Source organism: Dermochelys coriacea, chromosome 6 (assembly GCF_009764565.3).
Source record: "Dermochelys coriacea isolate rDerCor1 chromosome 6, rDerCor1.pri.v4, whole genome shotgun sequence".
Taxonomy (NCBI): Eukaryota; Metazoa; Chordata; order Testudines; family Dermochelyidae; genus Dermochelys; species Dermochelys coriacea.
The window spans coordinates 3,158,569-3,185,857 of NC_050073.1; the positions used below are offsets into that span (position 1 = coordinate 3,158,569).

Here is a 27,289-nt window from a genome sequence, read left to right on the forward strand (position 1 = left end):
TCATTAGATGCATGGAGTGGAAAAAAACAGTAAGCTGGTCCATAGACACAGTACATGAAAAGATGGGAGTTGCCTTACCAAGTGGAGGGTCAGTGCTAACAAGAAAATTCAGTTAAAGTGGAAGTGGGCTAATCTCAACAGTAGAATACCAAGGGAGGAAAAATCACTTTTGAAGTGGTAATGGGGCCAATGTAGACAGAGTGGCCCATTTCAATTTATTGACAAGAAGGTGTGAGTAACAGTAGGGGGGAATTAGTTTTCATAGTGACCCATCCACTCCCGGTCTTTATTCAGGCCTAATTTGATGGTGTGCAGTTTGCAAATTAATTCCAGTTCTGCAGTTTCTCACTGGAGTCTGTTTTTGAAGCCGGGACAGGGAGTGGGGGGTAATAGGAGCCTATATAAGAAAAAGGCCCCCAAATCTACACTGTCCCTATAAAATCGGGACATCAGGTTACCCTACTGGTCCACCAAGGGCATCCATTCTAGGCCCCCAGCTCCTCAGCCAACACCTCTCTTGGACAGAGATCTGTATCTCTCCCCCGCCTACCTGGGGATTTTCCAGTTCACTGCCTACACTGTGATATCCCCTGCAAATCACACTGCCTAAACTGGCCAGCTTCTGTGCTTTGCTTTCTCATCAAAGATTATGAACAGTGTAATTTCCACAAGTTATAAATTACTACACAGACCTTGATAAGCTGGCACATGTATTCTTAAAGTGAAATTATTACAGAGAAAACATATTAAAAACAGGTTTCAGAGTAGCAGCCGTGTTAGTCTGTATTCGCAAAAAGAAAAGGAGTACTTGTGGCACCTTAGAGACTAACAAATTTATTTGAGCATAAGCTTTTGTGAGCTACAGCTCACTTCATCGGATGCATTCAGTGGAAAATACAGTGGGGAGATTTATATACACACACAGAGAACATAAAACAATGGATTTTATCATACACACAGAGCCAGAAGAGTACCCAGAAGTCACCTACTACAGGACAGGCCCAACAAAGAAAATAACAGAACGCCACTAGCCATCACCTTCAGCCCCCAACTAAAACCTCTCCAATGCATCATCATGGATCTACAACCTATCCTGAAGGACGACCCATCACTCTCACAGATCTTGGGAGACAGGCCAGTCCTTGCTTACAGATAGCCCCCCAACCTGAAGCAAATACTCACCAGCAACCACACACCACACAACAGAACCACTAACCCAGGAACCTATATCAGGGTGTATGATAAAACCCATTGTTTCATGTTCTCTGTGTGTGTATATAAATCTCCCCACTGTATTTTCCACTGAATGCATCCGATGAAGTGAGCTGTAGCTCACGAAAGCTTATGCTCAAATAAATTTGTTAGTCTCTAAGGTGCCACAAGTACTCCTTTTCTTTTTAATTAAAAACAAAAGAGAACCTACACACCTGCTAATAAGATTACCCAAAATCACATCCCAAATTCAGCAGGGGCTCTGGTAGGAGTCAGTCTTTCAAACCACACTTAGGGGTTTTCCCTGTGACTACTAGTTCATGAAAGCCTCAGCTCAGAACTCCCGCCCCTGTGAATAGGTCAGTCTATCCTTTGTACAGCTTGGGTCACTGATCTTGTGACTCTGGGAACAGGTAGTCAGCAGACAAAGGCTCACTCTTCAGGCCATAGCTTCAATAAGATGGGTTTTTGCATAACTGGAGATGGGAAATTTGCATTCACCTCTCCTTAGATATTTGCCATGAAATCCACTTCACATGTATTCTCCTAAAAGACCATTCTTGTCTGCCACCTTATTCAATATGGCACTTTGATCATCCAGGCCCACATTAACGCATGAGCTTTGTAGTTAATACAATGGACTCTAAAGATATTTAACCTTAATTCAATATCCTTGGAAAACATCTGTCACAACCACACAAGGACTACTTGAAGCCTAATCATCTTTAGATGCATAATGCCATGCAGGCATATGGCCTAATAATACTTGGGTGAGCAATACCACACAGGTATGGCTTTTCAGGCTGGTGACTGCATACACTTTAGGAGAGCAATATGTCACAGGCCCCGCCTGGCAGTTATGAGGGGCCTAATCATTTTTAAATGAGGAATGCTATACAAGTATTGACATACAGGTTTGTGGCCTAGTAATCTTTAGGTCAGTTAGACCTCACAGGTGCTTCCATCTAGGCTCAAGGCCTCATAATATTTAGGAGAGCAATACACACAGACACTCCCATCTAGGCTCAAGGCCTAATAATATTTAGGAGAGCCATACCACATAGGTAATACATAGGCTAATGTCCTAAGGGGAAAAAAATTAAACAAAAAATCATGTTGGAAGAGAAAATCAAAATGTTCCCAGTCCAATGCCACCAAAACACTTCATTTCAATTGTTTTTTTCTTAATGAGTCTCTTTCCCCCTCTCCCCCACCCCAAAATAAACATGTTCCAATGGAAATGACAGTGTTGACTAAATGAATTTTTTGGGGGGTAAAAAAAATTCCATTGCAAAATTTCTGATCCGCTCTACTAACAATCCATAGGTAAGCCATACCTCATAGACACTGCCCTACAGGCTTGTAGTCTAATAACGTGTAGGTAAGCAAATATATGTAAATCTGCTGTGCAGGTGTAATGAGCCATGAGGGCATGTTGATTATCCACAAAGACTCACTATGAGGTCTTCGGCACAGAAAAAACAGGTCAACATAAGAATGGCCAGACTGGGTCAGACCAAAGGTCCATCTAGCCCAGTCTCCTGTCTTCCAACAGTGGCCAATGGCATTGTCCCAGAGGGAATGAACAGAACAGGCAATCTCAAGTGATCCATCCCCTGCACTCATTCCCAGCTTCTGGCAAACAAAGGGTTAGGGACATCATCCCGGCCCATCCTGGCATCATTCCTGCCCATCCTCAGGTCCATACTATCTAAGTTGAATGAGATTCCCTTTAACTTTAATACATGGCTTGACTGCTACTGCTCCCCAGGCCTGCTACTGGAAGGTCATACATTCATGCATGTGTGTGCATGCACACACACACAAAGCCAGTGTAATAGATAGGCATAAGGCCTAGTAATTGTTCAGTTACTAACACCACATAATTACTGTGTCTCTTATTCACTGATAACATGTTGAGAGTCGGCACCACTCTGAGGTAAGTGCACCTAAGGTTTGTAAAGCTTCAAGCCTGTAGGGCAGTACCTGTGTGGTATCACTCACCTAAAAATTATTAGGCCTCAGGATACACAAAAGAAATGGCACTAGTGAAGGAACCAGCCGAGGCTATCCGGCTTTAGAGCTGATGGTCTCCAGGCTAGCAACAGTGTGGATTCTCCTATACGTTTAAGACCTAGTTTTTTGACGAGTACATGTCGCAGGCACAAATAACCCTGAAAGCATAATGATCTTTGGCCCAGAAGCACCACACAGGTACAGCCATGTAGGCCTCATTCCTAATATTTCTGGGGCTAGCAACCCCACACAGAACCTGCTGGCCAGACAGACAACCTAACAATTACTGGGCTAGAGACACCTCACAAACCCTGTCCTGCAGTCATTAGCCTTCATCACCTTGGAGCTATTAACATCACAAAGACACCGATGGGCAGGTGTAATGAGGCTTTCCTGTGAAAGAAGGACTCACACATTCAACAAAGATCAAACCGAAGACATCCAAAGATGTTTTTAGCTAAATGAAAGTAATATGCTTTTATAGTGGTTGGGAACTGTTACTATCTGATGCACTAATTCAATGTATTTCACAAGCATCTGTTTAATCTTCAAGCTACCAACATCACACAAAGACACTGCCCAGGAAGAAAAAGGTTTAATAATCTTTGAAATAGTGGCACAACAGAGGAAACATCAGGCTTTATAACCTTAAAGTTAGCAACACTCCACAAGATGGCCCTGTATACCAAATTCTTATGTCTTTAGCCTAGAAACACCACAAAAGTTTAGTTTCAGAGTAGCAGCCGTGTTAGCCTATATCCGCAAAAAGAACAGGAGGACTTGTGGCACCCTAGAGACTAACAAATTTATTTGAGCATAAGCTTTCTTGAACTACAGATCACTTCATCGGATGCAAAGGCCTAATAACTGTTTGGTTAGTCTCATGACCCAACACATCTTTTCTTGCATAAATTCCTGTAGAGGCTTGAGGCTACCTATGTTGCACAGGCATAAAGTCAAATAATCTTTAGGATTAAATAATAAGGATCATCACATGTGATCATCTTCCATAAATATAATAGAGGCAAGATGGGTGAGATAATATCTTTTCTTGGTCCAATTTCTGTTGGTGAAAGAGACAAAGCTCCCAGAGAGCATTGCTTCAGGTCTGGGAAAGGTACTCAGAGTGTCACAGCTAAATGCAAGGTGGAACAGATTGTTAAACATAAAGAATGAACACTTGTTGCAAGAAACCATTCAGAATGAAGTGGGCATATCCTGGGACCAACATGGGCACAACAACACTGCAGATAATAATAATAGTTATTAATAATTAAAAGGCCTGATACTCTTTGGGTCAGCAATGCCACATTGGTAGTGTCCTGCAGGCATCTGGGCCTAATAATTTTGGGAAAGCAACAGAACAGACTTCATCCTTCAGATATGAATCCAACACCACATCATCACTGTATTATACACATATAAAAATGACACTACTTAAGCTTGCATCACCCCACACAGAAATGGCATTGGAGGCCTTATACCTGATAGTCTTTGAGTTAACAACTTCACTGATTTTTCTGCAGGTCTTTCTAAGGGCTGGTAATCCATGGGTTGGCGATGCAACTGCTCTGTGGATATAAATCTCAATATTCTTTGGACAATCAACACCTCACAGAACCTGCTGTGCAGATGTAAGGCCTAATATAATTTTGGGGCTAACCACCTCAAACAGGGAATACTCTACAGGCATAAATCCTATGTCTTCAGACTAGCAACAGCACATTAACCTTGTATTAGTGGCAGGGGACCTGATATATCATGTTCACTGCAGCTCTACCCCTTCCATTTCACCGCAGTTACAGATGTTTTGATGCCCTCTCTGAGTTTAGGGCCTTGGTACAATTGTTCTCCCTCCCCTGCCCACCCATATCAGCCTTGATCATATGTCATGTATTTTCCTGCATTACACAGGTGTAAGCCTGTGCCTGACAGTCTTGGTCTAGCCACGGCACAGAGGAACTTTATTGCTGGCACAAAGATTCTTAAATTTGGGGAGAGTCGTGACATTCAAACAGTGACAACAGGCTTAAGGCATAGTACAATCTGTGCTGGCAACCAGAGATGGATTAAGGTCTCCCAGGGCCCTAGGCCAGAGCAAGTGGGGGAGCCCCCAGCACCGGAAACAATGGCTCTGCCCCACCCCTTCCTCCTAAATGATCCCACCCCATTCTACTCCTTCTGCCTGAGGCCCCTCCCATGTCCCCATCCTATTCTGCCCCTTTCTCCATAGCCCTGCCCCCTGCTGGCTCCTTTCTGCCCCACCCCGCTTCAGCTCCAAGACCTGAGAAGCTCTGTGCCCCAACCACAGCCTCGGGGCCACCACAGGTAGTGAAAGCTCCTCCAGCCCTGGGGTGGTGGGGGCAGATTTTCCAGGGGCCCTAAACTGGCTGGGGCCCCTAGGCATGAGCCATGTGATAATCCGTCACTGCTGGCAACAACAAAGTCATTGCATTGCAGTGTTATGTCTTAGTAGTATTGGACTTGCAACACTGAAGACATTCCATGCTGTGTAGTTCAAAGATGTAATCCTTGGGCTCACAAGACCATATAGCCTGGATCGAAGAATTCATGTTGATAGGCAGTGAAAACCTAAATATACCATCATCATTATTCATAGTTACTAGAGAAATGACTCATGGATTAATTCAGCCCTTGGACTCAATTCTTCTGTCCTTTTTATCTTGTTATCGAGTGAACACTTATATTAGCATTTCTGATGGTGCCTAATAATATTTTTCTGTTTCAAATAAATCTACAAATAATTATATGTTTAACATATTGGTTTAATTTGTCAAATAAATATACAAAATTTGAGGTCATATCCAATTTTTATGCATGTGGAGAATGAAAAAACTGATACCAACAAAATGTCTAAATAAATTCTTACAATTTTTGTAGCAACACATTAATGTATTAATATTGGTATTTGCTATTATCTTGGAGTTCTGTGATGTAAGATGGTTCTTCTTGGAAAGGTTTCTGCTTTTATTGTACATCAAAATATTTCTGTTAGTGGGTCTGATCTTAATCCCATTTAAATCAGTAGCAAAGCTCCTACAGAATTTAAGTAGGGGAGGATTGGATGCCTATCTTGGATGGTGCCAAACTTTTTGTAATGTCCTATTATCTGGTTTTTGTATGATTCTTAAATAATGAAATATAATATGGTATTTGAACAATCTTGTCCTAATAATTACAATTTGTGATATTAAAATGGTAAAAAAAAGAAAATTCCCCTCTCTGGTTTCTCTATATGATCACAATAATGAATGGCTATTCAATGAATAATTAATCAGTTCACTCTTTGGACCCAAATTTGCTCTCTGCTCTTAACTCCTTTTTATTTAAGTGTGGTCATTTCCAGAATAAGATACAGTGGTTGACTTATAATGTTCCTTTTGGCTGTACCAATATTATCAGTTTAAGCAGTAATATTCTAATTAAATTATAAGGACGATCTCCCAAACCATTACTCTCTCTGTAAATGGAAGGAACTTTTCCAGTGTTCCTACTGGGCTAGTTCATGTGAGGCTCAGGTCTGATATAATTCCCTATGGAATTTACTATTATAAGATATCATTGAGGCAGGATTAAAAAAGGAAGGGACATTTTATGGGTAAAACAATATCCAGATTTATAATAAAGGTTAAAAAAAATACGAGGAGTATTTGTGGCAACTTTGAGACTAACAAATTTATTTGGGCATAAGCTTTCAGGGACAGATATAAACCATATTCATTAGAGCAGAAACCAAGCTCTAAGCAGTGGGTATTAGGAAGAAACTTTCTACAAACAATTGTGAGAGGGATGGGCAATGATAAGAAGGTTATCCTGACCCGATAAATATTTTGTGGACATTCTAGTCAGAATATAGGTAATGGCCCCTGCTATGAGTCATCAAAGTATGCAAAGGCATGTGATCAGCTCATATGACACTGTTCTCCATCTTGTGCCTGTACTTTTCCACTAACTGTGCTGGGGGCTTTGTTTGGGACAATGAAGTTCCTCCACACCTTAGAAGCTATAAAAGGGGGAAGTGACATCATCACTTGGCTTCACTCCCCCCACAACTGGACACCTGGAAAGATGGCTAGAGGACAAAGACTTTGACTGGGGAAGTGGCCCCAGGCAGGAAACGAGGAATTCCAGCCTGTGTGGAAGATTGGGGAGCTGTTTGTACCATCACGGTAAGACACTGCTTGATTCAAATCATGTTGAGGTTATAGAACTTAGATAGTGATTTTGTTTTATTTCTTAGGTAATCTACTTTGATCTGTACACTTATTACTTATAATCACTTAAAATCTGTCTTTCAGTAGTTAATAAACCTGTTTTATGTTTTTTTACCTAAAACAGTGTGTTGTTTGAAGTGTAAAGGGAAATCTGCTAAGGAACAGGAGGGGCTGGTGCATTGTCTTCTCCACATTGAGGGAGGGTGGATGGGGTAATAACTTACACTGGTCAGGCTTCTGACCAGGGCAGGACAATACAGGTCTGGGATCCTAGGTTGGGGAGCAAGAGGGAACTGACTGAAGCCTTTTGTTGTTTCATAGCAGCTGGCAAAAGCATTCATGTAACTCAACTGGGTGTGTCCCTGCCTGTGAATGTTTGTGTCAGTGCAAGATCTGTTGCATCATTACAATATGAAAGGGAGCTCGGGTTGGTAAGAGAGAGAGCTTAGTGGTGCCCCAGTTCCAGGTTGCACCCCAAGAACGCCTGTCACAGTCATGCCTCAGGGATTAGGGACCCCAGTGCACATGAAGAAGCAGGATAAACTCTGATGCTGATAGCAACTGGATGCTGATGGAAATGCTTTGGAGGCAGAATGCAAATGTGTCCCTGTTTGATATAGGTCTGAAACATTGGAGTTCTGTCTCTCTGCCAATCATCTTTTGTTTTCTTTTAACATCTTCTACCCTTTCTAATATGGGGTTGATTTTTCCTGGTTTGAGTAAAACAATTAATTTTTTTTTTGGTATTTTATTCAGTTGAAAAGTCAGGAATTATATGCTGATGCAGACCAACTAGGGATTTAATTTTCACACAGCTGAGTGGGGAAAAACAGTAATGTTTAAAGAATGCTAATAGGTTTTTCCTCAAAACTTCTCTTTTTGAAAATGAGTGAATGATGTTTTGTTTTAAACTTGTACAGAATGTTTTGAGCGAACATTCTGACGTTTTCTGGGCAAAAAAGGATCACCTCTGAAGCTTCTTCCTGCAAAATCCCATAAGAACAGAAGAAACATAAGAATGACCATATTGGGCAAGACTAGTGGTCCAATTAGCCCAGTATCCTGTCTTCTGACAGTGGCCAATGCCAGGTGCTTCAGTGGGAATGAACAGAACAGGTAATCATTATGTGATCCATCCCGTCACCCATCCCTCTTTCAATGTGACTGATTTTCCATTGCCTTGCAGCTTGTATAGTCTTGTACACCTTCGCATCTTAAGGCTCTGATCCAAAGCCCAGTGAAGTCGATGGAAAGATTCCTATTTACTTCAGCAGAGTTTGAATCAGCACCTCATATGGCACAGTTGTTAGTGACAGCACAAGATGGTCAGCAGTGCAGAATCAGGCACCTTGGAACTAGAACTGGTAAAAACAGAAATGTAAAACAATTTGATTCAACATTTCAAAGTTTGGGGTTTTAGGTTTCAATACACACTCGTTTTAAATGTTTGGCAAGGTATTTTTCTTTTAGCTCTTTCCGTTTTCCTGCTTTCCTCTTTTCTTCAGCCCTCTTCTGAAATTAAAAAGGAAAGACAAAGGGGGTGGAGGGAAGGGGGAAAAAAGAAGAAAACAGGAAACACTTAAATAAAAAATACTGGCAAGCAATACTGAAAAAACATACCAATGAACAATTTGAAAGTGGACACATTTTTAGTGAAAATTATTAGTTTAGGAATATAAAATGACTATTTTTGACTAAAAATGGTTTTCATCTCTAAAAATGTCTGCCACCTCTAATGGCAAACTTTTCTCCACCAAGAATGAGTCAAAGAGAGAGAAAAGTTTCCTACCAAATTCTGCTCACATCAAAACATTCTTCCTGCAAACACTAGAGTGATGAGCCAAACTTTGCCAAGCCACATAGTAGGTCTTTGCCCCCCCCCCCGCACTTTGTGGTTAGTCCACATAATAAATTAATAAATCTACAGTAGAGGCCAACAAAGAGGGGCTTAATATTTTAATTCAAAGCGTAGATGCTCCTACTTTTAGGACCTACTCCGACACAGCCAAAGAAAATGTCAGCTTTACCATTGACTTCAATGGGTGCTGGATCTGGTCCCTAATGCAGTAGATCCTGAGTCAATCTCTGTGTATGTCCCATGTCACACGTCTGCAGTATTGCCAACCACAAACATTCAAAAAGCATGACACAGGTCCTCCAAACTCATAAGATTAAGGAAGACATACAAATAGTTGGGTTCTTTTTGTTAGCCTTCTGGTTTTTGAAACTTTGGGGGGCACGTAAGTCATGTTTACAAGTTTTTCTTTGTAATCACGAGTGCCAGACAATTAATTGTCTTGAAATGAAAGCTGAGATTCACCTGACTCCAGGCACTGGAGCTTTAAGGAAAGCACCAAATGTCATGAGGTAGCCAATAAATTCATGGCAGTTGGCAAAACTGCGAGTTGTCGCACATCCGTGGTTACCGAGATGTTAGTAACTTCTTGTATTTGCTCTTTATTCTTTTTAAAAATGTACCCTGGGAATGAAAATAGAGATTTACATGTTTAGAAGGTGTCAATCTATTCTTTCTTGAGATACTGGAACACAGAAAAAGGTTGGAAAAACAGATCTGGTTTTTATTTTGAATATTTTAATTTTTAAAGCCTAAGTAGCAAAAGGGTATGCCAAGAGAATGCCCCGCCTCCTCCTTGTCAGCTCCGCCCCCTCCCATAAAACCTCCTCAGCTGTGCCATTCTTACCCTGTCTATCCATGTAAAGGCCAGGAACAGTATGGCTATAAAACTCTCTGGTGTGTATCTTTTCCCCACTCATGCCAAGCACAGGCAATCTCTGAAAACTGACCGTGTAAAAATGTCACCTGCCTACACCACAGACCTGCTCCCTGTCTGCATTACAGTCACATCTTCTATCTTCAGTGACAGAAATCAGTTTTTACTGATGATTATTTCTGTTAGCTCTGGAGAACTGATGTAGCTGAGAGAGAAGGAGCTGGACACTTTCCAATCTTATACATCATCAGTAAAATTGTTTCTTTAGGTCCAATCGATTACAACTGGGCAAACCTACTGAAGGTGCTGTGACTGGAGAGGTGTCACTGAGGGCCCAGTTTGGTTAGTGATAATCATGCATGAGGTGGACAATACCCCATTTAACTCTCAGAGAGCAGGCCAAGTTGTCAAAAAACTCCCAGGTTAGCAATGAGATATGATCTGAGCATACTTGGTGTAGATATTAGTGAGAGACAATAAACACTGAGAGCCATGATGCCATTTTTACTAAGTGACTTTTCAAAGAGCTCACTACATCTTAAAGTGAACATGATGCGAGTGACAGGTGTCTGACGGACAGCTCTGGAGACTGAATACTGCTCTCAGTCACCCACATCAGCCACATTGTGGGCAGCTACAATAAAGAGTTACATGCAAGCCAGTTCCAACTAATGTGCCTCAATGCTGACCTAGAAGCAACATCTCCAGGGGATGATAGGAGCATTCAGTCTCTGTGGCCGATTCACTCTTTGCTTTCTCTGCTGAAATTGCCAACAAGGTACCAATAAGCACTAATTGCAATGGTGGAATTTGTGATGTGGGCAGAGCTGGTCAAACATTTTCCATCAAAATTCTTTTTCATGAAATATTAGGCTTTCAGCTAAATGGATTTTTTTTTTTTTGTCATCTGAAACCTGAATTCCTGAGAGCCCAAATATTTTGTGGATTTAATTTGAAAACTAAAGTACTTCAATTCTGAAATGCTGCCAGGGTACCTCATGGGAGCTGTAGCTCCAGTAACTCATGCTTCAGTTCGCCACTGCATCTCCCATGATGCACTGGGACCATGTATCTGTAATGATACACCTCCTCCCCTCACCAAGAAGGGAGACCATAGTGCATCATGGAACATTAGCCCAACCAGGGAGTGTGGCCTGTAGAGAAAAGTGGGAGCAAGAGGCTCTTGAACTACAACTCCCATGAGGCACTGCAACAGCATTTCAAGTCAAAATATTTCAGTGTACAGCCAGAATATGACACATTATGATTTTTCAATGAAAATTTGAATTTTTCAGTGGGAAAACAAATTCCCAACCAGCTCTAGATGTGGCCACCTATCATGCTAGAAGATGCAGTGAGGGACCCAACTCATTGCACAAAGGCCATCAATCAAACTTAAAATAAATCACAATTTGTGATGACTATCAGCCGAGCTTTCACCCTGATGTCTTGAGTGGAAAAGGAGTATAACTCATTCCCAAGAGTTATTCTGTCCTCCCCTCTTCAGCCTCTTGGATGGTTTATTTTCCTAGAATAGTCACTCAAAAACTATAGCTGGGTTTAATTTTAGTGTTTTCCATTTAGTGTCCTGCCCTGCAGGATGCGCAGCTCTGAGCATCTGCGTTTCCTTTTGAAATTTGAATATGTATTTAAACCAGTCTGTTCCTGGGCTGCACTGTTTAATTGCTTAGTACATCCCATAATGGAGATTAGGAGGTTTGGGGTTTGAGGAGGTCCCCTTTGAGGTTCCAGAGTTCCCAGTGCAATATAAATGTTACTGCATGATCAGCACATGAATTGTTGCCCAGCTCATAGAATCATAGAACTGGAAGGGACCTCGAGAGGCCATCAAGTCCAGTCACCATGTTTTACGGGACTCTGATCTTTACATACTTATGCCTCAACACCAGCTACTCAGTGGACCAAGACCAGGTGGCCTCTGTGTTCTACACAGTGGTGATCCCCATGCTGAACCCCTGATCTACAGCCTGAGGAACAAGGAGGTGAAGGACGCTCTGGGGAGATCACTGGGGAGGGGAAGTGGTTTCAAGATGAATGCATTTTCTTGTCATTTTAATAACCAATAACAAACCTATTCATCTCCTCTCTTTATTGTTTTGGGGAATGTGGTTGAGATGGCTGCTCTCTCTGGCACTTGCTCTTTCCAAAGGCGATGTAAATAATAACCACATCTCATAGAAGTACATGTCACAGAACGATCATTTTGTAAGCCTGAGAGAAGATACATTTGTACTTTACATTCCAGTATCAGCCAAGCCATACAGCAGGATGGCATAGAGCAAATGAACTTAATGTGCTTTAAAAAAAGGAAAACAATGTAAAGCTGCATATACCATTAGTGTAATAACCACACAACAAACATTGAGATCAGCAGTCCCTGACTTCTTTTTCCCCAAACATATATTGCTATTATAGTGTTGCATTGTTATTGCTACATTAAACCCAGGCTATAACTACTATGAGTGTCTCCTTTGAACAGCAGGAGAGACCCACTTGTTGATGGAAAGATCATGGATGAAAGTTCAAAGCAGAGAATTTTGCCTTTATTCAGAGGCCCATCATGAATATGTGACCCAAATAAAAAAAGGCTAGTTCTAGTGAGACCATGAAAATTAATTATATCTGCCACTTACGCCCTCATCCATTACAGGCGCCTGTATTATTTTAGACTGTGCTAGAATGGAATCATCTTAGGCCAGGTCTACACTACCACTTTTGTTGGTATAACTTATGTCACTTGGGGTGTGAGAGAAATACCTCCCTGAGCAACATAAGTTACACCATCAGAAGTGCCGGTGTGGACAGCATTAGTAGGAGCATTGCCAACAGATCGAGAGACGTGATTATTCCCCTCTATTAGGCACTGGTGAGGCCACATCGGGAGTATTGCACCCAGTTTGGGACCCCCCACTACAGAAGGGATGTGGACAAATTGGAGCGAGTCCAGCGGAGGACAACAAAAATGATCAGGGGGCTGGGGCACATGACTTATGAGGTGAGGCTAAGGGAAGTGGGGTTATTTAATCTGCAGGAGAGAAAAGTGAGGTGGGATTTGATAGCAACCTTCAACTACCTGAAGGGGGGGTTCCAAAGAGGATGGAGTTCGGCTGTTCTCAGTGGTGGCAGATGACAGAACAAGGAGCAATGGTCTCAAGTTGCAGTGGGGGAGGTCTAGGTTGGATATTAGGAAACGCTATTTCACTAAGAGGGTGGTGAAGCACAGGAATGGGTTACCTAGGGAGGTGGTGGAATCTCCATCCTTAGAGGTTTTGAAGGCCCAGCTTGACAAAGCCCTGGCTGGGATGATTTAGTTGGAGTTGGTCCTGCTTTGAGCAGGGGGTTGGACTAGATGACCTCCTGAGGTCTCTTCCAACCCTAATCTTCTACGATTCTATGTTGGTAGCAGAAGCTCTCCCACCGACATAACTACTGTCACTTATGGAGGTGGTTTTATTAGGCCAACTGGAGAACTTTCTCACATCAGCACAGAGCGGCTACATGAACGATCATATAGTGGCGCAGCTGCATGAGTACATCTGTGCTGCTGTAAGCTCTCTAGTGTAGACATGACCGTAGCCATTGAGAGCAAAGGGATGCTGGTACAATAACTGTACAGAACTGTACAGAGACAAGGTGGAGGAGATAATAGCTTTTCTTGGACCAACTTTTGTTGGTGACAGAGACAAGTTTTTGAGCTGACACAGAGCTCTTCTTCAGATCTGGAAAACTAACTCAGAATATCACAGGTAAACACAAGGTGGAACAGATTGTTTAGTGTAAGTAGTTCACACGTATTTCAAGGGACAATTCAAGGTGCAAATGGTCTGTTAACACCCCACAATCACAGGGAGGAAAGGGAGTGGGAAGACCCACCTTCGCTCCTGTCATATATATAAATGAAGGGTAACCACCTTTCTGTATACAGTACTATAAAATCCCTCCTGGCCAGAGGCACAAAATCCTCTTACCGGTAAAGGGTTAAGAAGCTGAAGTAACGTGGCTGGCACCTGACCAAAATGACCAATAAGGGGACAAGATACTTTCAAATCTTGGGGCGGGGGGGGGGGAGGATTTGTTCTGTCTATTCCATGTGGCTCTTCCAGAGTCAGATCAAGAAAGCAAGCAATTCAACTCCTATAGAACTAGTAAGCACTAGCAAGGGGATGTGTTAGATTATCTTTTGTTTTGGCTTGTGATTTTCTCTGTGTTGAGAGGAAGATGTATTCCTGGTTATGTTTTTTTTTCTTTTTGTAACTTTAACATTTTGCCTAGAGGAAAATCCTCTGTGTTTTGAATCTGATTGCCCTGTGAGATTATCTTCCATTCTAATTTTCTGGAGGTGCTTCTTTTACCTTTTTTCTTTCCAATAAAGATCTGTTTTTTTTAAGAATCTGACTGGATTTTTTTAGTGTGGTGGTCTGCTATGCAGAATTGAAGCAGTGAGATAATTGCTGAGGAATGCAGTTGGGGATAAAGAGTAAGGATTTTAAGAAAGACAGTTTTGGGGAAAGGGAATGGCTGAAGGTTTTGAGGCTGAGACAAGGTGCCTTTCCCCTTTGCATCACCAGTTCCAATACAAGGAGGAGGTCAAGATCTGTGAGCCCAGAAAGATGATGAGTCTTGAAATGGGATACGATTGTTTTCCGCTTTAGGTCACAGATCTTTTTTTCCCACACCCTGTTCAGTGAATGGAACCAACATTCCATGTATGGAAACAGCACCATAGGGAAAGCCAATGACATTATCTCAGCAGCAGAGCAGATGCTGAGATCCATTTTAACTGGCTGCACTTCTTTCCACAGCTTTTTCGTTCTTCTAGAAAGTGGGACAAAACATGAGAAAGGCGAGTGTTTATTTACCTGTAACTTTATTATAAAATATTATGGTTGCTCCCGGAAGGACTGAAAGAAGGAAATGAAACGAGTTATGGCAATAAATAAATGTGTGGTGATATATACCGTTTGTGGTGGATTTGAATAAATTAATAAAGAAGGATGACAGGGAGCAAATGGTGTTCATCTGGTTTAGTCAAACCTTTCACTGCATGCAGGCAACAGTCCTCAATTCTCAGAAAAACTGGAATATTTGTAATTGATATCTGAGTGTATTAAGCTTAGCCTTGAGTGTTTTGTTTTATTTTGCTTTGTTCTGTCTGTTATTACTTAAAAACACTTAAATCCTAATTAATAATTAATAAAATCACCTTTATTTATTTATAAAACTTAGTGTAAGTAATTGTTACCTGGGGGGGGCAAACAGCTGTGCATATCGCTCTTGCAATGATATAGAGGACAAGCATTTATCATTTTATCCTATATAAGCTTTAAACAGAGTAAAACGGATTTATTTGGGGTTTAGATCCCATTAGGAGCTGGGTATCTGTGTACTGGAGACAGGTGTCCTGCTGAGCTGGTTTCAGTCTAGATCTGCAGCTTTGGGGGCGTCACCCAGAGCCTAGGTCTGTGTTGCAGCTGGCTAGTGGGTCTGGCTCAACAAGACAGGGTTCTGGAGGCCCAGGCTGGAAGGGAAAATGGGCTCAGAGGTAATTTCAGCACATGAGGTGACAGTTCCAATGAGGGTCTCTGTGACCGAACCCGGCACACTATGGACTTGGGTTTCCTGCATTTTCTGTGATGCTTCCCCTGTTTTGTCCACTGATCTCAGTTGGGGCCTGCAGACCTTTTTGGAATACAAGCAAATTAATAATAATTACAATATAATAATGAACAAAACTACCACAGGCTCTCCAAAATTATTTTGTAATGGGCTGGGAATTGAATTCACCTCTTTCCACTCCACACCACTAAACCAATCCTGAATTAAACAGATTCAAAAATTGGTTAGCAGTTTATTCATTGCTTTCCTCAGGGCATCCTTCACCTCCATGTTCCTCAGGCTGTAGATGAGGGGGTTCAACATGGGGATCACGAGCATGTAAAACACAGAGGCCACTTTGTCTGTATCCATGGAATAGCTGGAAGCAGGACGTAAATACATGAAGAGGAGGGTGCCATAAAACAGGACCACAGCAGTCAAGTGGAAAGTGCAGGTGGAGAAGGCTTTGTGTCGGCCCTCGGCAGAGCGGATCTGCAGGATGGTGGAGGTGATATAGACATAGGAGAGGAGGACAGTCACAAAGCTGATCACTGTAATGCTGCACATTAAAACAAACATCACAATCTCATTGATACGGGTGTCAGAACAGGAGAGCGCCAGCAGCGGGGGGACGTCACAGAAGAAATGATTGATGATGTTGGAGCTGCAGAATGACAGCCAAAACGTAAAACAAGTGTTTAACATTGAATCCAACAAACCCACAGCGTACACCCCAACCACCAGCTGTTTACAAAGCTGCCTGGACATGGTGACCGTATAGAGCAGCGGGTTACAGATGGCCACATAACGGTCATACGCCATCACAGCCAGCAAGAGGCACTCAGCATCTCCAAAAACAATAGAGAGACACATTTGCACAGCGCAGGCAGTGTAAGAAATGCTTTTCCTCTCGGCTAAGAAATTCAGCAGCATCTGAGGGGAAATTATCGAGGAAATGCACAGGTCACAGAAAGACAAATTCCTGAGGAAAAAGTACATGGGGGTGTGGAGTCGGGGATCAATCGTAATTAACAAGATCATCCCCCCATTCCCCAAAAGGGTGATACCATAAATCAGTAGGAACACCCCAAAAAGGGGGACCTGCAGCTCCGGACAATCTGTCAGTCCCAAGAGAAAGAACTTAGTCACTTCTGAATGATTTCCCTCTTCCATCTCCTCTCAACAGAGATCAGGCTGCTATAGAGATGTGAGCAGGTGGATGGTGAGGAAAACCTGTCCCTTCTCAGTAATGAAGTAAGTGATGATAAATGGAGATCAGTTTCTTAATGGACATCAGTACCCCGCTCAGGGCAGGGCTTAGTCCACAGAGCCAGATGTTCACAGCTGGTCATTCCAGGTGTTCAATAAAATGCAGGCACTGTGCAAATACAATGACATGCAGATTAATCATGCCCCTCCTGTTCACTAATCCAAACAGAAAACAGTGATTTGTGACTCTGCTGTGAGAGAATCAGTCTGAAGAGATTATTCCTTATCAAAAGAAGGGGTGAGAGTAAAGGAGTATCAATCTTTCTACCCTCTTTGGGCAAGAGGAGCTCTGTGGCTTGGCATGTCCATTTGGGGTAAAGTTTTTTACTCTGCTAATTAAGCTTTTTGGTATTTACTCGAGACTGTATGAAAACCCAGAGACATAATGGAAAGCCCTGGCTTCAGTGACTATGTAATTGTCTATTTTTTCCAACCAAGGAGGTCGCTCCTTCAGCCAAAGGCGTAGAAGTTGGGACTGAGGCTTGAAGTGCTGGAGGTCTTGAATTTAATACCTGCTGATCCCCATGGTGTCTGAGTGTGTATGTGTGACTGTAATTCAGGACGATAGCACGTACCTGCTGAGAAGAGAGAGAGATGTGGCAGCATTTTCCCAATGACAGAAACTGCAAGTTGGGAGCATTCGGGAAATTTTATACTGAGATGTGTGATCTATGGGACACGATTCCTGAAGCAACTGGGAATACCTGAGCTCAGAGAAACACAACACCTAATCAATACGTTCAGTCAAACAAAGCTATCCTCAGTTAATTGGTGCCCTGGTGATTAATTTGACCTACTCTTTCTACTGTGTTATTCAATGATGTAATTTCTACCAGAGTTACGAGTTTGAGGTTAGGGGTATATTTTATAATGCTGTTTTCAGTGCAAGCCAGGTACTGTGTAGAGCTGATCCACAAAGGGTTTTTTGTTGTTGTCTTTGTTTTTTGTGGAGACCGAAATCTTTTTGCTAAAAACTTAGTATTTTGACTCTGAAATACCTAGGGGGTGCCTCAGATACCGCACACCACCAATCTCTTCAATGGGCCAGGCTCCTAAGATGGACTATATCCCCCAGCATGCATGATGGTCTCTCCTCTTGCTGAACTGCCCTGGAACATCACCTGAGTCCCACAGCCATGGTTTAGGGAGGAGGGGAGTTTGGTATGTTGATGGAAATCTTATAATTTCCAAGGAAAAGATTATTTCATGGAAAAAAGAGTTGAATGGAAAATCCAATTTCCCATACAAAAAACTTCTCAAGAAAATTTTTCAAACAGCCTTAGCAACAAATTTGGAATCAAACTAACAGAAAGTCAGATACAGGTGAAACATACCAATTGTTTCCAGCTGTAGCTAATATCTTCTCAGTCATTCCTGATTTCAGAATCAACTCATTGTCCTGGCCCCAATAGGTGGAATGTAAAACCTGCAAGACATGTAAGAGTACTCCAGATTATCTAGCTATTTATAGAGTGAGAATCACCCAAGGTATCCTATGTCCTTCCCTTGCTAGGTTACTCCACAAAGTAGGAAAGACAGGTTCACTCCTTTTTCTTGATGGAGACCACATGATGGCCAGAGGAATTCAGGAGGAGACCACAGCATGATACGGACTTCTGCAGTTCATAAAACTATCCCTCTTGCATGCATATTATCTGCACACAGAGCTCAGCTGTAAGATGCTAAGTAAATCTCTGAGTCAACCAGAAATAGTCATTCTCTCATCTTAATATTAATACAATTTTTGATAATGTATGTAAAGTTATAAGATGACACTGTATCTTATTATTAATACATGTTCCAAACTGAGGCTGGCAAACTGGTCTGTCTCAAACAAAGAAATGTGTGCTCTGCTTAATTTTGTATCTAAACAGTAACCAGAGTCATCAAGCAGGAAGGGAAACAAAGGAAGACCAAAAAGGTGAGGAAAAAGCAGCAGGGAACATCCTTCTACACAGAGTTTTTGTCTTCCGGTAACGAGGTGGAAATGTTTCTCAAAGGGGGGATAGGACTATAAAAAGAAGGGGCAGAAATCCCAAGGAACCACTTGCTCTCTCTCTCTCTCTGTCTCGGCCCATTGATTCACTGCATCTGAACGGATAAAGGAAGCAGCCATTGGACAGGGGGTATGTCCTGACCTAAGAAATTAGGACAGTAAGAGTTCTGAGAGTAAGTGGTGAGGAAACTTTTGCTTTGAATTTCACATCATTTGTTAATTTAGGCACAAGTTGCATTCTAGCTTTATTTTTCTTGTAACCATGTCTGACTTCTATGCCTTCTTATTTGCACTCACTTAAAATTCATAGATTCATAGATACTAAGGTCAGAAGGGACCATTCTGATCATCTAGTCCGACCTTCTGCATAGCGCAGGCCACAGAATCTCACCCACCCACTCCTACGAAAAACCTCACCTATGTCTGAGCTATTGAAGTCCTCAAATCATGGTTTAAAGACTTCAAGGAGCAGAGAAGCCTCCCTCAAGTCACCCATGTCCCATGCTACAGAGGAAGGCAAAAAAACCTCCAGGGCCTCTCCAATCTGCCCTGGAGGAAAATTCCTTCCCGACCCCAAATATGGCAATCAGCTAAACCCTGAGCACATGGGCAAGATTCACCAGCCAGATACCCAGGAAAGAATTTTCTATAGTAAATCAGATCCCATCCATCTAATATCCCATCTCAGGGGATTTGGCCTATTTACCCTAAATATTTAAAGATCAATTACTTACCAAAATCCCATTATCCCATCATACCATCTCCTCCATAAACTTATCGAGTAGAATCTTAAAACCAGATAGATCTTTTGCCCCCACTGCTTCCCTTGGAAGGCTATTCCAAAACTTCACTCCTCTGATGGTTAGAAACCTTCGTCTAATTTCAAGTCTAAACTTCCTGGTGGCCAGTTTATACCCATTTGTTCTTGTGTCCACATTGGTGCTGAGCTGAAATAATTCCTCTCCCTCTCCTGTATTTATCCCTCTGATATATTTATAGAGAGCAATCATATCTCCCCTCAACCTTCTTTTAGTTAGGCTAAACAAGCCAAGCTCCTTAAGTCTCCTTTCATAAGACAAGTTTTCCATTCCTCGGATCATCCTAGTAGCCCTTCTCTGTACCTGCTCCACAAAAATCTATCTTTGTGTTCAATATACTTTGTTTTATTGTTTTATCTAATCCAGTGTGTTTAAATACAAATGTCTGAGAGTTGTATACATATTCGTGCTGATAAAGAAATAATGGACAATGTAACCTGTATTGTCCAGAAGAGGACTGGGGAGCACAGGATGTACATTTTGGGAGGGAAATCGAAGACTGGGGAGTGTGTTGGGGTCACCCTGCAGAATAACCAATGGTGGTGAGAGCCTGAGTGTAATCCAACTATTCCTGGCAAGGCTGCAGTTACACACACATGCTCAGAGTTTGATTTGCATGCTAGACGGTGGTTTGTGAGTGGCCCAAGTGGAAGCCAATTCAGCAAGTCATTGCAAGGTTGCAGGCAGGTGTGACACAGCTGCTGATTAGTCTGGGTTGGACCCTGGTATATCAAAGCCACCACCTAGAAAATATCCCAATAACACCAAAGGTGTGGTACTGACTGACAGTCGTGTTTGATTAACAGAAAAGGGTGAGGTCACCTTACGGATGGGCCCATGCACTGATCTATGGCTACAGATGGACAAGGAGATTGTGATCATCACCTTCCCCCCAAGGAGATCCATGGCAGGCCCAGTGATGACTCTTCCCTTCTTTACTATGGTAGGAGAAATTATCCCCCACAGGTGTGCAGGCTTGGCTGGTATTATCAGTGCTCTGGGGCATGTCACTGCCCCCTTTTCCTAAGTGGTGCCAACCTGTGAGGCATTGCAGCGTTGATTCTATTAGGAAGAAAAATTGATGATCCAAGTTACCTATATTCTTTGCTATAATTCATGGGGGAGGGGTTACAAAGAATGTACACAAAGTCCTGCTTCCCAGAACACCAGTAGAAACAACCAACAGCCAAAAATCTCTGTATTCAGAAACTCTCAACTCTTTCACTCCAGGTCTGTGCCCAGGAAATACTATGCCCCAATTCCTCTAGGAGTCATGCTTATAAATCCTCCACCTGCCTTCTCTGCCTCCTGTGACCCAGAGGTGCCTGGGGAAGTCGTCACTGAAAATGCCAAGGTCAGGGCAGGCTGCAAAAAAGGAGGATATTCCCCAAACGGGTGGTTAACACTCAAGATCTCTGCAGGTTTCAGAGTAGCAGTCGTGTTAGTCTGTATGTGCAAAAAGAAAAGTAGTACTTGTGGCACCTTAGAGACTAACAAATTTATTTGACCATAAGCTTTCGTGAGCTACAGCATCCGATGAAGTGAGCTGTAGATCACAAAAGCTTATCCTCAAATAAATTTGTTAGTCTCCAAGGTGCCACAAATACTCCTTTTGTTTTTGAAGATCTCTGCAGCATCTCTGCAGATGCTGCAACAAAGTATCTCCGAGTAGGCCAGCTCCCTCCCAATTCTTTTGTTAATTTATTTAATTCCTATAACTTATAGTACGTGAAAGAGAGTGTGATGTTGCACCCCAGAATTCTTTATAGAAATATGCTTATGGCTGTAAATATGACAAAACTAGAATATGTTTTATGCTAGATATGCTACGTAATATATCTCTGCAAAGCTTATGATCTACAGGATATATTCATCCCATTTGCATGCATGTATCATTTTTGTACTCAAAATTATGAATATTGGCTATATCCCCAAGGAGATGCCTGAAAGAAACTAGACCAAAGGACAGTAACTACTGGGTGTGAGTGATTGCTGGACACAGACTAGGATGAAGTCTAGTCTGTAAAAGAAGCTTATTGGAACATATCTGAGGTGAGCTTTACCTGCATTTGTTTTGTTCCTGTATTAGGCTTAAACTTGCGCGTTTTATTTTATTTTGTTTGGTAATTTACTTTGTTCTGTCTGTTATTACTTGGAACCACTTAAATCCTACTTTTTGTATTTAATAAAAAACACTTTTTACTTATTAATTACCCCAGAGTATGTATTAATACCTGATCGGGGGCATACAGCTGTGCATATCTCTGTATCAGTTTTATAGAGGGTGAACAATTTATGAGTTTACCCTGTATAAACTGGAACTACAGAGGGGTGTGGCCCAGCACAAGAAAGCAGGGAAATGACTACCAGTGAGGCAGCTGCTAATCCAGAGCTGGCCAGAGTGGAAGCAGAAGAGAAGGAAAAGGACCGGGAGTTTCAATTGAAGCTCAAAGAAGCAGAGGCAACTGTGCACAGAAGGGCTATGGAAGCAGAGGCAGCCAGGGACAAATGAGCCCTGGAGTTAAGAGACAGAGAAATACAGGCCCAGAGGCATGAACTGGCTGTTATGCAGTGAAAGAGACAAATCCCTCCAGCTGCTGGCCCCACTTGCCCAGAAATACACAAATGGGAATGACTATGTCCGTGGTATGATGAGTCCAGTGACACAGCCTCATATTTCATCACCTTTGAGAGACTGTGCACCTTCCATACAATTCCTGACGATCAAAAAATGACCACATTGATAGCAAAATTGACTGGCAGAGCTCTGGGCATATTCAGTAAGATGCCTCTTGATGATGCTTCAAACTATGGTAAATTTAAGGAACTGGTTTTGAAACACTTTCAGATTACACCTGAAACCTACAGGGTTAAATTCAGGAGTCTTAAGTGGGCATCTGGATTGAGTAATGTGGCTTGTGTAAATGGAATGAGAGATTTGTTAAATATGAGCGTGAGGGGAAAAGGCATTACAAGCTTGGAAGAAATGTGTGATTTGGTTACTCAGGAACAATTCCTGAATCCGTGCAGTGATGATGTAGAACAGTATTTGTGCGACAAAAAACATGGATGCAGTGGGTGGATTGGCTGAGTTTTCAGACTCTTTTGAGCCATCGCAAGCGGCAATTAAACAGAAACCAGTGGCAGAGGGGTACAGGGTTGGGGAAAAGCAGAATCACCGTTTTACCCTAGGGGAAAAGGAGGCTGGGCGTCCACCTCCCATTCCCCTGTTACTCATCCCCAAATCTCCTGTACATGCAGAGGAGCCCAAGAGGTGCTGAGATTATGAGTCCACTGAGCACCTGAGGAATAAATGTCCTTTGCTGAGTGGGCACAGACAGCAGGTAACACATGAAGCTGCTGCTTCTCAGAGCCAGGCTGCTGCCTCTTTCCACACAGGATTTGTAAAGGAGGCTTCTATACAACCAAGCAGTGAGCACATGCATGCTGTTAAACTGAATGGGAAAGTTCTCCCGGGATTGAGGGACACGGGTGCAGAGTTCTCTATGGTCAGGAGGGACCTGATCCAGGAGAAGGATTTGTTGCCATGGAAAATGGCAGAATTAGAACTGGTGGGAGGTTACAAAGTCCTTGCATCTTTAGGTAAGGTACTCATGGAAACTGGTGATTTGCAGGCTGAGCTGACTGTGGCCACAGTGGCACACAATTTTGCACCGTTTCGACTGGGGAATGATTTCTTTGATGTGGCAGAATCTGCCCCAGGCTTGGTTAACAGTGAGAAGGAATCTTGTGCTCCAAGCCCCCAGGGATGGGGATGTGAAGTCACATGGGCTAGTGGGAGAACAGGGGAGAGTCTCTTAAATTCCTCTGTAACAGTGAAGCATGCAGCTTCGGGGGCAGGAATGGCTGGAACCAGTTCCTGTAGCTCCGGGGCTCAAGGTAAGTCCCTGCAGGAGGGGCTGGATAAAGCCAGCTCCTGTCCTGTGATCATCTGCCTGGGGCAGGGGAATGTTCCACCTTGTAACAGGGAGGCCATTCCAGCTGCTGACTGCCAAGAAGTTGCAGGTAAGCAGGGGAGAGACCCTGCCCTGGGGTTCAAAGAAACATGTATCCCAAAGGTGGAAGTTGGGGTCGTGGTAACAGCTGTGGTGGGAACAGACCCCAGGGACTCTGTAGCTGGAAGCAAGCCAAACCTGAGGGAAAGAGGGGGATTGTACTGGCCAGTGAAGGGTCTTCTGGTAGATGTGAGCCCATAGCTGGACCAGGGTCACCTTCCCTTTGGGGGGACACAGCAGTGTCTGGCCCAGTGGTGAGCCCAGAGAGGAAGGTGAGGAGAGACCAGAGGGTCTGCCCACATTTCATAGGCGGCTTTTTCCAAGGAGGAGGGTGAAAAATCTGCATTTAAAATGCCAGATCACTCTCTTGTGAATCAGGTTTTAAGGCAAGAATGGGGCTCAGATCTCCTGGAGGGGAGAGTCCACCCAGCTGACCTTTTGGTAACTGAGGGGATCTTACCGATCCAAAGCACTCCATTAAAGAATGTTATTCCTGATACCCTTATAAAAAATAACACAGTCTCTTCAAGGCTGGTGGGAGAAAATCTCTGCACTTGGAAGCTTCACAAGAGGGAGCAGCCAAGGGCAGGCATGGTTGCAGTGCCCCCTTTCCTTGCCAAAGCCTCAACCACAGGCCTTAAAATTAAATTAAAAGCCTTTTCCAAAGAGGCAGACGAATCTGCATCAGAGCCCCTACCAGGGTACACAAAGGAATTGGGAAATGCAATAGACACTAAACAAGCTAAATTGTGTGAATAAAGCCTGTCCGCCGAAGATTTCCTGTTAATCTTGTGTCTTTTGCTACTTCATCTCTGGGTCAAGACAAAGGAGCTAATACTCGTTGTAAATCCTTGAAAGATGTGGGACACACCTGCTTTGTGGGGAAAAAAAACAACAACTTTGTTCATGCTAGGGATGGTGGCAAGACAGTCCCACAAGCATGTTGCTTTTCAGCTTATACCTGTAAAGAGGCTGGAAGCTTGGCACCGCAGCAAAAGCATAACAGGCCTACGCTGCTGTGTGGAAGGGGAAACTGAGGCACACCGCCTCAAGGCATTTGTAGCTAAATGGCAAGAGAAATACACTTTAACAGATATTGCTGTCTGCATTCTGTTAGCAATACTACACCCCAACCTGTTTTCAGGCATCTGGGGACCAGGAACCCCAAACCTTGCTAGAACACCTATGAATGACGTCCTACGGTTTAAAGGTACTAAAAGGGGTTATGACCAGAACCCAACAGGGATTTTACACGTACTGCCTCTGCCATGGACGTGTCCAAATCTCTGGCAGTATGTTCAGGAGGAGGGTGTGACATGACACCCCATAATGCTTTCTAGAAATATGCTTATGAGTGAAAATATGACATAACCGGACTATGTTTTATGCTACATAGGCCATGTAACATATCGCTGCAAAGGTTATGATCTACTGGATATATTCCTTCTATTTGTATGCATGTACCATTTTTGTAGTTGGAGTTATGAATATTGGCTCTGTACTTGCTTGATTTTAAGTAGCCTAGTAGAGCATTTGGTTAGCTTGTGGAGTAAGGAATGATCAAGTTAAGTGCCCAATCAAGAAGCACTTAACAGACAATAGAACTTGGGGATGCCAATCCACATCTCAGCTTCCCCAGAAATGTGGTTTGGCTGGTAAGGAACTCAATTGTGCAGAGACATCCAACTTGCCCATGAGACTCCAAAACTCCATTTTGTAACTGGATTCTACACAGGGAGTGGGAGGGGAGTCCACCCAGACGAGAAAGTCTATAAAAATCTCTGGGAGACCCCTCCATTTTGTCTTCAGCTGGCTCAAGAGATAGCCTCTCTACTCCCAAGCATACCTGAAAGAAACTGGAACAGAGGACAGTAACTACAGGGGGTGTGAGTGATTGCTGGGCCCAGACTAGAGGGAGACTAGTCTGTAAAAGGAAGCTTAATGGAACACCAATGAGGGTGAGATTTTTTATCTGTATTTAGTTTTATTACTGTAATAGAGATAGACTGTTACAGTGGCACCTCTGTAGCGCCTCAGTGCTGACGGGAGGTGTTCTCTTGTCAGCAGTGGTAATCCACCTCCTTGAGAGGTAGTAGCTAGTGCTGCCTACTTGGGGACTTAGGTTGGCTTAATTACATTGCTTGGGGTATGATGTTTTCACATCCTTGAGTCACAAAGCTGGTTCAATCTAAGTTTCTAATGTAAACCAGCCCCTAATGGAGATGAAGGCATAATGGCAAAAAAAGGGCTTTTGCTGATTTAGTTATTTCTTGTGGGGGAATGGATATACGTTATACAGGCAAAAATGCACTTTTGCTGGCATAAACTGAGGCTACACTAGGTGGGTTTGCCAGTGTAGCTGTACCAGTATAGCTAAACAGGCAAACCTTTTATAGGGTAGACTGGGCCTAAACAAATACGTTTTTCCATTATTGGTCATTTATGCCTCATCACTCCAGCCTTTGAAACTCTCTCTGTGAAGAGGTTCGGAAAGAGAAATATTCCATTAAACCTGGAAACACCAAGATTCCAGCAAATAAAAAGTTCTATGGGAGCATTTTGCATAGGAAAAACTTTGAGGGAATGTAACATACTAGCTAAATGCAACATGCCCTCCCATCTAGTGGCTGGTCTGTAGAGAAGATAAAAATCTATTACGGAGCCCAGTAAACAGAGTAAATATGCGCTCAAGGGCCTGTGCTTTGGTGCTGAAGGTCTTGGGTCCTATAAGCAATTATGACACATAGTTTTGGTGCAGGACATGTTTTCTAGGCCAGGGGATTTGTGCACAGCTACGTTTCTAGGGGAGCAGTTGCGGTCACATTGTCCTTGCTTGAATGTGCATGGTTAAGGAGACAGTGAATGGAAATTTACCACCGTAGCATCCCTGCAGAGAGCAGGCATGACTGCATTCTCTTTGCTTTCCTGAGTCCAAGCATCACTCCCTGCTAATCCCCTTTTGGCCGCGAGCTATCCCCCAAAAGTGGGGGAGAAGCGGGGGGGGAGATAGGGTCATGTTCCCCCTCCCTCTTAGAAGGCAGTAGAGATGACTGGACCTGGACAGGAGGAGGTGCTGTTTCCTATGGGCCTCCTGTAAGTCCCACTGAAGTTAATAAGTCTATTGATTTCAGGTCTGGGCCCCATTGATTTCAATGTGAATTAGGCACCTAAGTACCTGTAAGGATCTAGGCTGGCTGTGCCTAACAGACACAATCGGAGCCCGCACGATGCAAGGAACAGTCCAGCTCTTCCTTTGCTGCTATCGACTCTACTGTCCCCACTGGAGGGTGTTGCTGTGAGTTTACCAGTCCCTTCTAGTGAGCTCCGTGTATCATGACCGCAGAGGTCAGCCCGGTGGGCCCTCCCAGCACTAGGCTCT

General features: G+C 43.0%; 1 protein-coding gene across 1 annotated transcript; it reads right to left on the bottom strand.

Moving 5' to 3' along the window:
• Positions 1 to 15,831: 15,831 nt before the first annotated feature.
• On the bottom strand, positions 15,832 to 16,984 carry LOC119857352 (olfactory receptor 5W2-like). Its single transcript, XM_038406127.2, has one exon. It carries the CDS (start codon positions 16,982 to 16,984, stop codon positions 16,046 to 16,048), a length of 939 nt encoding a protein of 312 aa, XP_038262055.1. The 3' UTR covers positions 15,832 to 16,045.
• Positions 16,985 to 27,289: the final 10,305 nt, after the last annotated feature.

Bases quoted from the DNA above. Each gene is read 5' to 3' on its own strand.
- LOC119857352 (XM_038406127.2), bottom strand. From the start codon at position 16,984: ATGGAAGAGGGAAATCATTCAGAAGTGACTAAGTTCTTTCTCTTGGGA.